Consider the following 12016-nt stretch of genomic DNA (forward strand, 5'->3'; position numbering starts at 1 on the left):
TAAGTGGTAAAGTTTCAAAAGCTGTACGTTTAAGAATTCGACTTTTCACCGATTATTTTCGAGGTATTGTGTGACTTGTTTCTTCTCGTTTTTCTCTATAACCCTGATACTTTGTATTTGGTTCTCAAACTTACCGTGTTCCTCCAAAGACCAATTTTCAGATTATATCTTAGATTGTAAAAATATATAGAGATAAAACACCTATGTGCATACCTATATTTAAAGACGAAGGTCAGCCGGCTTCAAAAGAAAACATTAACCAAACATTAATGAATCACTCCAAAGTTATGTTGTTCAAATTTAACAATTGTTAGTTCTTAAGAACTAGTACTGAGAGTGAACAAGTACTTAGGCGTTATAACAGGATCTCATCCAGCAAATTCAAAACGTAGATAGTTCTAGAAAACCGACTGTCGTAAGTGATTCTTCAAATAGAAGCTAATACAGCCACATTCATATGCCTTTTAGAAAGTATGACATTCCTTTCCCTTTTTGTAAACACCAGATCATGAATGAAAGTTTGATTCCGGACCACTTAATTTCCAGAATCAGGACTCGCAATGATATATACTTTCCAAACTAATGTCCTTGATTGTAATAACCAATGAAATGTTTATACTTATTTTACTGTAAGCCAACAGATTTAAAAAGACACGCATTTTGTTGTTTATTGTTTGATACGTTTAAACAAAAACGTGACAATGCATTCATTGCCGAAAATATTCATTTAAATATAAAAATAAAGATCTGATTAATCAATAAATTCTTGATTCAAAATCAAACCTGAAACGCAACATTATATTACGCTGATCCTGTTTTGATATTCAATAAATCACACACTTGGCTGTTTGACGAATGTTCGGTCTCTACAGCGCAACAAACTTTCTTTGCATTTTATTTTTGCTCCAAACTTACTCACAACGTATTCAGGTAATTTATGAAGGGCAGAATGTTGCATTCTATTGTAATGCTACCGGTGGCTCCAAAAACGATTACATACACTACCAATGGGAGGTAAATAATCGTGATCTAATAGCCACTGATGCCTACTTTCATATAAGAGGCATCCAAAAAAGTGATGAAGGTGAGTATAAATGCATCGCCACACAATATGTAAATGGGACTCCCATCGTTGCAACTGAATCCACATTTATCAGTGTTCGCAAAGGTGAGTAAATTGACTTTTAATTTTCCGCTAAATACGTTTCTGTGTCTCCAATACTATTTAATTGTCCATAAACATTGTAGTGTGTTTTATCCAGACTATTTTTTCTACAAGTGATATTGTTAATTGGCAGTGTAGAAATCCTCGAAATCATTATAAAGCCCTGGACAGTCTTTTTATCTATTTGCAGAAGGTTACACAATATTTTCAGCAATTAGAAAGCAGTATTATTATGCGTCTTTTAGCTTTAGTTTCTCATTAAACCCTCCTATATTCCGAGAAACTAACGTTCGATCGCTTATATTGGAATTTTCGAGAGAAATTCTTTTTCTTTAAAAATTCTATTTGAAGATCATGTTACTTTGTTGAAAATGCTCCATACATCACAGTTTTTTATATACAGCAAAACTAAGGATTCTAGAGTTTATTATTAATATTATTCACTATGGTTTAAACTCACCGAGGTTTCACTCATTCAAACTAACTACGCTTTTTATTCAGGAATATTTTGAAAATCTATTTTTTCTGTACATTATTTGTTTGAGGAGAAGAAGACAATTCTTATGTCAAAGCGACTTCCTAATAACCACGAATTTAAAATGTTGAAATAGTATTTGTAGTTGTTCCCGAATTTGTTAATTCACTTATTTTCTTTTTGTAAAGACAATAGTTAAATCTTAATGCTTAAAAGATATAAGAATCTAGTGTTAAGCTTTTTCGACATCTAAGTGTTTATGTTAAGATTAAGCATAATTTATTCGATTTTTAAACCAATGAAGCATTATATTTTGTGTTGTGAACTCATTGGTTGCATTGAACATTACTTAAATGTAATTGACAAGCACCATAATCAAAATATTGCAGGTTTATTGTTGTCCATTTTCTTAAGTAACTGAGGAGTAATACGAGATAAATTAATTTAAGGCAATATAGAATGGCAGTTTAAAGCTTAAGGTTGATTTTGTTGTAACCGTATATAAAGATTTAATTTCATTTTACTCTGACATTTTACTAACTGACGTTCTAACGATCTATAATTAGAGAACGTACAATATCTGTCTATGGGGAAGAATGGATTTTAGTAGCCTTAAGATGAGTGAAATGAGTTATGCTAATAACTTATCAACAATGATTAAACGAGGTACATTAAGGACTTTTATGAAGTTTATATATCACAGTTTCAAGTAATCACCATTTATAAGAATCATTTGGACTTAATTATGTTGATTGAGGTTGGTAATTTACCTCCACAGAATAGAAACGTCCTTGAAGGGAAGTAAACAAATGTGTTCTATTTTACTTTGGACTATTTTTTGCCATTTAAACAAGACTTATAAACAGATTAAAAAGTATAATTTGTTATGATTTGAATCATTCCGTGGTCGATATTTTCCACTGAATTTTGATTAATCTTGATTGCCATATATGCATCATGTGTGGATTGCCTCGAAATACCATTATGTCAGAAATTATGCGAACATCACGGATATGTTTTTTACAACTACATTATTGTCATTGAAAACTTAAATAATCATTTTATCATTGAAATAAGTTAAATATTTGAGTTATCGGTTATACTAATTTAATAGTTATTTCTATAGGATTTATAGCTTTTACATATTTTTGGAGATTGTAATGCTGTGCATTTCAAGAATAATACAGTTTAGTAGACTTATGAATAAGTAAAAAGTAACTAGTGATTGTTTCCAAGAAAATGAGTTAAATGTATGTCAATACTAATACAATGAACAATTGTCGGCTTTCAAATGATAATGTGTACCAATACAGTTGCTTGAAGATTCTACGAATCATTTTAATTAGCCAGCAAAATATTTCACTGTTTTTTTTATGTAATAATCAATATAATGATAAATTGCCTACATTGTAAGAGAAAATATCATAAGCTTAATTCTTTCTCTTGTTGTTTGGTATTAACAAGATGTAAACGATCCTGATGTACAATGCATTATGATTAAGTATTGTAAACTAAAACAAATAAATTTGCACTACATAGAATTCTATTGTATTTAGTAATTTCTATGTAAGGTAAAAATTCTACCATAAATAATTCTAACATGAATCTATAGAATATTGATCATATCTGTAAGTTTGATTCATTTCAATGATCAAATTTTGTAGTTAAACAAATCTATATCTATGGAAAACCTGGAAGCACTGGACGGCCGTTCCATCCTGTTTTGGGACTCCTCAGCATTGCGCATCCACGATCCCGCTTCACGAGGTTCGAACTGAGGAGTCCCGCAATGGGACGAAACGGCCGTCCAGTGCCTCCAGGTTTTCCATGGTGGTTTAGCTTCAACTGAATCATGACTTCAACTTCTTAAAGTGACACACGTCTTTACTTGAATGTGCATTATTCCAATGATAGCGAAAAACTTTTCAAGAAGAACCTGTGAATGTTATTCTTCATTTTTTATCATCATTCGTTATTATTATCAGTAAGATCAGAGCCACGATTTACTTATTCGTTAATAAATTTTGTAACTAAGTGCTGCCGTAGTTTTTGATTAAAATATTCAACTATCTTAACCTATTGAACACAAATTAGTTTAAACTTATGTTTCGATAGTGTAATAAGAAGACGAAGATTATCAGAACTATGTGATAGATTAGCGCAATACATTTCGAACAATCTGATCACACGTAATATACTTGTTAAGAACATTTATATATAAAAATAAAAGGTCAACTAGACTGGAAATGGGGTTAAGACTAGACAAGGATAATAATAATAAACATGGTGTGAAAACAATTTGACACCCAATCATTCTGGATAATAAGCTAATATTACCAGGGTAGGTTTAAGGTGAGAATAAACTGTTTTTGAATACACGAAGGGGGGTTGAATTTTCGTATGGCTAAGGCTTCAATAAACCTTAGCATACGCCCTTTCACACTCATGTATAACACCACAAAAGCCGAGTTAAGATCAATGTAATGCCCTGTTTGAATTATGTGTTTAGCACCAGAGGATGATGGATGTTTATCCTCTACTCTTATTGGTTATATGGGCAGATGTTCTAGGGATTTGTATATTCGGGCTCGTGAGCACCTCCCAGTGTGGTTAAGCAAAAGTATAGTCAAAACGGTTTACAGCTCTATTGTAGCCCATTTAGTTCAGACGGGACATACAACCAACATGGAGCAATCTTTCCCAATAATATATCGTGTTAATAACAGTCTACCTAATTCCGTCAGATTAAGGGTTCTGCAGACGACTGAGGCAATTGCTATCCGGATCAAAAAGCCAGAGCTGTGCATCCAAAATAAATATATCCAGCCGCTCCTTTTACCCTGACCAACTTCAGGGTCAACTTGTTAATAATCAATGGTGACATTAATTTGATTATTGTTCATTTTTATATCCTAAACTTATTTTATCTACACATCTTACCATTGTCATTATTATTATTACACTTATTAACCTTTTAGAGAAATTTATTCAGCATCCACCCCTATCTACTATATCTGACCTAATTCATATTATTCTACATATTACGTAATTTCTGAGTTGTAATCCCATTATTCTCTCTCACCTCATGTCAACTATATTTATTTATTTCACTTATAAACTGATTCAAGTTAACATTTCGTATTAGTCAACTCCAACATTAACGATTTGATTTGATTCTAAATGACATTCCTTGATTCACATGTTACAGTTTCTTAAATGATGTACTCTGCCTTAAACTTGACCAATCTTTTGTGAATTATTAATTTGGATTTATAATTGTAGAACCTGATGAGAAATTATTGAAAAAAGAATATTCTTCGTTCATATAATTGTGTCTTATTGGGTCATTTGATTTTATTTGTTTCTGTAACCGTTTGGGTACATGTTCACACACCCTATTTTCGAGATCACGATTACCTTCCTTATGTACATGTGGCCAAACACACATTTGAATTGGTAAACACAGTGGGATTTTCACAATGGGAATCTTTAATATTCTAAAACAGTGGGATGTGACGCAATCGTTTTTATGTCTTTTAGGATTTCGGTCAGAGGGGGTTTTGTGGAGAATTTAGTATTTTCATAGTTGAAATCATGAGTCAATTGAAGCTAGATTTGAAGCTAGGTTTTCGATGAAGTATGGACCTTGTCCTTTCCTTGATAATGACCTTTGCCGCATAATACGTCTTGTTAATGACTGATTTAACTTTTTGTTTCAATAAAAGGCTAGCTGAGTCACCTCTATATGGTAATGTAATGTAGACAGGCTTTTTTTCCTGCCAAGACCATAGTAGGTCTCACTTTACCATGGAAAGTTCAGGGTAAAGTAATATTTTGGTGTCTGTCAACATAAGTAGTATATAACATCAATCGAAAGTTGACTGCCTGATAGCAGAAGATTGGGAAGATCTAATCGAAGAGGACGAGAAGAGAGAGTAATTGTAATAACAAGAAGAAACGATGAAGTTTGAGACAGTTGACAGAGGATTTGCAAATGAAGTATTTAATGTTTGGTTTGAAGCAATTAGTCCTTTTGATAAATTTTGATAATGTAATAAGAAGACGAAGATTATCAGAACTATGTGATATATTAGCGCAATACATTTCGAACAATCTGATCACACGTAATATACTTGTTAAGAACATTTATATATAAAAATAAAAGGTCAACTAGACTGGAAATGGGGTTAAGACTAGACAAGGATAATAATAATAAACATGGTCTGAAAACAATTTGACACCCAATCATTCTGGATAATAAGCTAATATTACCAGGGTAGGTTTAAGGTGAGAATAAACTGTTTTTGAATACACGAAGGGGGGTTGAATTTTCGTATGGCTAAGGCTTCAATAAACCTTAGCATACGCCCTTTCACACTCATGTATAACACCACAAAAGCCGAGTTAAGATCAATGTAATGCCCTGTTTGAATTATGTGTTTAGCACCAGAGGATGATGGATGTTTATCCTCTACTCTTATTGGTTATATGGGCAGATGTTCTAGGGATTTGTATATTCGGGCTCGTGAGCACCTCCCAGTGTGGTTAAGCAAAAGTATAGTCAAAACGGTTTACAGCTCTATTGTAGCCCATTTAGTTCAGACGGGACATACAACCAACATGGAGCAATCTTTCCCAATAATATATCGTGTTAATAACAGTCTACCTAATTCCGTCAGATTAAGGGTTCTGCAGACGACTGAGGCAATTGCTATCCGGATCAAAAAGCCAGAGCTGTGCATCCAAAATAAATATATCCAGCCGCTCCTTTTACCCTGACCAACTTCAGGGTCAACTTGTTAATAATCAATGGTGACATTAATTTGATTATTGTTCATTTTTATATCCTAAACTTATTTTATCTACACATCTTACCATTGTCATTATTATTATTACACTTATTAACCTTTTAGAGAAATTTATTCAGCATCCACCCCTATCTACTATATCTGACCTAATTCATATTATTCTACATATTACGTAATTTCTGAGTTGTAATCCCATTATTCTCTCTCACCTCATGTCAACTATATTTATTTATTTCACTTATAAACTGATTCAAGTTAACATTTCGTATTAGTCAACTCCAACATTAACGATTTGATTTGATTCTAAATGACATTCCTTGATTCACATGTTACAGTTTCTTAAATGATGTACTCTGCCTTAAACTTGACCAATCTTTTGTGAATTATTAATTTGGATTTATAATTGTAGAACCTGATGAGAAATTATTGAAAAAAGAATATTCTTCGTTCATATAATTGTGTCTTATTGGGTCATTTGATTTTATTTGTTTCTGTAACCGTTTGGGTACATGTTCACACACCCTATTTTCGAGATCACGATTACCTTCCTTATGTACATGTGGCCAAACACACATTTGAATTGGTAAACACAGTGGGATTTTCACAATGGGAATCTTTAATATTCTAAAACAGTGGGATGTGACGCAATCGTTTTTATGTCTTTTAGGATTTCGGTCAGAGGGGGTTTTGTGGAGAATTTAGTATTTTCATAGTTGAAATCATGAGTCAATTGAAGCTAGATTTGAAGCTAGGTTTTCGATGAAGTATGGACCTTGTCCTTTCCTTGATAATGACCTTTGCCGCATAATACGTCTTGTTAATGACTGATTTAACTTTTTGTTTCAATAAAAGGCTAGCTGAGTCACCTCTATATGGTAATGTAATGTAGACAGGCTTTTTTTCCTGCCAAGACCATAGTAGGTCTCACTTTACCATGGAAAGTTCAGGGTAAAGTAATATTTTGGTGTCTGTCAACATAAGTAGTATATAACATCAATCGAAAGTTGACTGCCTGATAGCAGAAGATTGGGAAGATCTAATCGAAGAGGACGAGAAGAGAGAGTAATTGTAATAACAAGAAGAAACGATGAAGTTTGAGACAGTTGACAGAGGATTTGCAAATGAAGTATTTAATGTTTGGTTTGAAGCAATTAGTCCCTTTGATAAATTTTGATAATGTAATAAGAAGACGAAGATTATCAGAACTATGTGATAGATTAGCGCAATACATTTCGAACAATCTGATCACACGTAATATACTTGTTAAGAACATTTATATATAAAAATAAAAGGTCAACTAGACTGGAAATGGGGTTAAGACTAGACAAGGATAATAATAATAAACATGGTGTGAAAACAATTTGACACCCAATCATTCTGGATAATAAGCTAATATTACCAGGGTAGGTTTAAGGTGAGAATAAACTGTTTTTGAATACACGAAGGGGGGTTGAATTTTCGTATGGCTAAGGCTTCAATAAACCTTAGCATACGCCCTTTCACACTCATGTATAACACCACAAAAGCCGAGTTAAGATCAATGTAATGCCCTGTTTGAATTATGTGTTTAGCACTAGAGGATGATGGATGTTTATCCTCTACTGTTATCGGGTCATTTGATTCTATTTGTTTTTGCAACCATTTTGGTACATGCTCACCCACCCTAATTTTCGGACCACGATTGCTCCTCCCTACGTATGTGTGACCACATACACATTTAAATTGGTAAACGCAGTGGGATATGACACAATCATTTTCATGTCTTCTAGGTTTTGAATGAAGCATGGACCTCGTTCTTTCTTTGATAATGATCTTCGCTGCACAATACGTTTCGTTGATGACTGATTTAAGCCTTTGTTTCAATAAAAGGCTATTTGAATCACGTCTAAATAGTAAGGTGATGTAGACAGGCTTTTTTTCCACCAAGGCTACAGTAGGTCTCACTGTGCCATGAACTTTCCATCTATTAATAAAGTATATGTGTGATTAGATTGTTCGAAATGTATTGCGCTAATATATCACATAGTTCTGATAATCTTCGTCTTCTTATTACATTATCAAAATAATGTTTGGTTCCCATACTTTACAAATATATTTTGTAACTTTGCATCGGACTATAAGTTGGTTGTTCCCACTTGAGTTCTTGTTCACTACAGTATCACGAAATATTCTGGATCATTTCATATACATTTAAACAAATATAGTGGGAATGGATTAGATTGTTGTAAATAAGTTACCGGCAAAGATTATATATTCTATTAACTGTTACAACTTTTTTCACAAAGCATCAGTTTCTAGGATTATTAATAAAAAGCTAAACATAGAATGTGACATCCAGATATATAAAGACAAGTATGGGAAATTGACTAGGTATTGACTAAAAATGTTAATAATCTGAATTAGAAACATCACACATTGTTTTATAGTTTAGTAAGAAAAATACTAGATGATTTTCTGTAGTCTACTAACTCAAATGTTTTATTCAACATCGACTGAATATGTGTTTATTCAAAGCCTACATTGTAACAGAATAACTTCTGAATGTTTTCTAACTAACAAGTGAATGGTTCGAATGCATGTAATATATAACACACAAATAAGCTTATGCAATATTTACCACTGCTCGTTGCAATAAGCTGGAGACCAGTATTATTTAGTTTTAATCGCTAGTCAGAATGATTTTAGGTTAAACCATATATTTCCAGGTTATTTAAAAAGACAGTATAAATTCAGGTTCAGGTGAACTGTGATTGTATTTTATGGGCTTGACAAAATGTGGGATATTCGCAGCCGATACCGTATATGTTTGTGAGTCATTAGAATGGAATAAATGTTTAATTAATGTAGAATTCAGACACTTTTTTTGAACAGATAGGCAACATGTCATTTCAAATGACAATCATTGCATTTTTTGGAAATCATGAACCTACATAAGTTAGACCACCATTGATAACCTGTAAGCACTGGATGACCGTTTTGTTCACCACCATAGAGGTTAAGCGTCCTCGACAGAAACCAAGTTTCCTGGGTCACATTCTCACGAGTTGGGTCATGGATGAGCACTGATCAGGAGTCACACACTAGGATGAAATGGCTAACTTTTATTGGTTCATGATTTCAATGAAATCCAACAATTTCCATAGTTCCATATTGAATATTGTATTGCTAATAAACTATTTAGACAATTTACCGGTAACTAGATGGTTCATATTTATTTTCATTTATTAACATAACTAAATTTGTATGTTTATAATGTTTATCATAGTTCATTTATGCTACTGTAAAATGTATTTGTATTAATCAAAGTCATATTATTTATCACTTTATAACTGTCAATAAATAAATCTGTAATAAGTTAGACAGTAATTGAAAGTTTACATTTACAGTAAAATACATTTTAAGAAAAATCAATGTAGTCTGAAGAAGTATACCTGTAAATTAATTTATATACATCTGATATTGTAAAATAAGGGTCTATGTTCATTCTGATGATTAATTTTACTTAGTTGATTCAACCTACTTTAGAATATGCCTCTTAGAGAAGGTGTAGTCGTCTATTGATGGAAAGCTTCAGTAGACAAAAAGTTGGTAGTTGGATGATAAATGGTTGGCTTTGACTTTGTGAACCTTTTTAAGTAACTGAATAAGTTTGATACTCTAAAACATTAGATATAAGTGACGATGTCAGTTGGGAAGTTACTGTTAGGTTATTTAAAGGCTGTGAATAGGTTACCTCTAGTTCTTCCATATGTTATGAACAAGAGATTTAGCTTATGTAATCTTACGTCATATGGAAACTTTGAGAATTGAGAGATTGACACAGTTATGATTTTTCAGGCTCTCTTCAACGGTATAGTTTAAGCTGAGACTATTTTTATATAGTACTAAAATTATATGTAACGTAGTTTTTAAGTGACTGGAAGCTGCTAGTATTAACAATAAGCTTTTACTAATAATTTCACGTATAGCTCTGACAAATAGCAATATGTTTCATAATGAACTTAAAGGTATCAGCTGGAATTTTCTAATTTGTCAGACCATTCTGCTGAGTAATTAAGAACTTTTTGAATTTTTGCACAGTTCCTTTCGCTTTTTGTTACATTTTATTTTGATATGGTCGGGCAGATTACTGCATAATGTATAATAGCAATAGAAATGACAATTCAACAGAGGCTAACAAGTGGTACTTATTTGAGCTAACTGTAAGAAAATATTGTAAGGTACAATATACGTATGGTGAACAAAAGCCGGTAACCTCTCTTTTCAGCTGCTAAAGATACTCTTCTGAACTTCTAGTTGGAATACCCCATACCTTACAAAATATGTATGCAAAAACGTGATTTTGCCACAGATTTTCTATAAATTGTAAATTTTCTTGGTGGAGTTTTGTACTTTGAGCTGAATGGTATGGTCGTGAGACTTTCATCGCTCTTCTGAACGAAATCATCAGCACGAACTTCAAGTAGAAGTCTTCTTGAAGTCTATTTGAAGCTCGAGCGATGAAATTGATTGATCACTTGGTGGTGACCAATGTCATGCGTGTCAAATCCTTCTTAGTGCTGATCGAATGCTATCGATCAAGTTGCAATGTGGCCACTAGTTTAGGTGGCTCGACACTGTGTGCACTATATATATTGAGGTAAGATGGTGGTTGGAGGTGGTCAACAGGAAACCCTGGACCCGGGTTTCGTGCTACTTGGCACTCGTCAGCAAGGTGTACCTGTAATCTTGAGGGAACTGATGCTCCCTGACGGATTCGATCCTGTGTCACTCAACTTTACAGTCAGAGACGTTACCATTGAGCCATTCGGGCTTACTTTATGATTCTTAAATCTTACTAAGATGTTCTATAATGTTGTATTCAATTACATTCAATTATCCCCATTTATTTTCTTATTCATTACACTATGATTATCTAATTATGTTTTGATTAAAATGTACTTTTAAAAACAATGTCATTCAATAATCAAAAATATTATTATGATCGTAAATTTAAATGAATCAATTCAGATTCAATAATAAAATGATAGTTAATATAAACAATAACAAAAAAGAATACTATTCATGATTATTTTTAATTTAATTTTGTTTTAGTATTGTTTGTTTGAATAGGACGAAACGCGCGTCCTGGATTCCACTGTTAGCCACTATCCATCTTGGCTTAATTTTGTTTTGTTCATTCATGAAATAATTTTTTAAAATACAGTTTAGGTTAAACTAGATTTTTCGACAATTATTTGTATTCATTTAAACAATACGTTTAATTATAAAATCTTAATTGACCTTATATACATTTTATCTATTACACAAATACTGTATATATTTTTAAGGTAAAACCAAAAAACTATAAGATTGAATGTTTGTAACAGATCTGTAATATTTAATTAGAGATAAGGTTTAATTCATATTATATTCTTAAAAATTTTAATCGTAGTGTACAAGTACAAAAGTGGGTACAATCGAATGCATTCGAACACAACATTACAGAATATCTTGGTAAAATTTGAGAATCATACAGTAAATACTTCATTTGTAAAATGTCAATCAATTGTCTCAGACTTCTCCGTT

At 32.4% G+C, this 12016-nt stretch overlaps 1 protein-coding gene across 1 annotated transcript in view; it reads left to right on the top strand.

Moving 5' to 3' along the window:
* Positions 1-855: 855 nt before the first annotated feature.
* Smp_159420 (low-density lipoprotein receptor (ldl)) overlaps positions 856-12016 on the top strand; it is a gene marked incomplete at both ends in the record, with an annotated part of 48360 nt that continues 37199 nt past the window's right edge. Inside the window, one exon of the mRNA XM_018789638.1 lies at positions 856-1168. Coding sequence (XP_018655061.1) covers positions 856-1168 — 313 coding nt within the window. The remainder of the gene's footprint in view (positions 1169-12016) is intronic.

The sequence above is a fragment of the Schistosoma mansoni genome, chromosome W (genome assembly GCF_000237925.1).
Source record: "Schistosoma mansoni strain Puerto Rico chromosome W, complete genome".
In the NCBI taxonomy this organism is placed as follows: domain Eukaryota; kingdom Metazoa; phylum Platyhelminthes; class Trematoda; order Strigeidida; family Schistosomatidae; genus Schistosoma; species Schistosoma mansoni.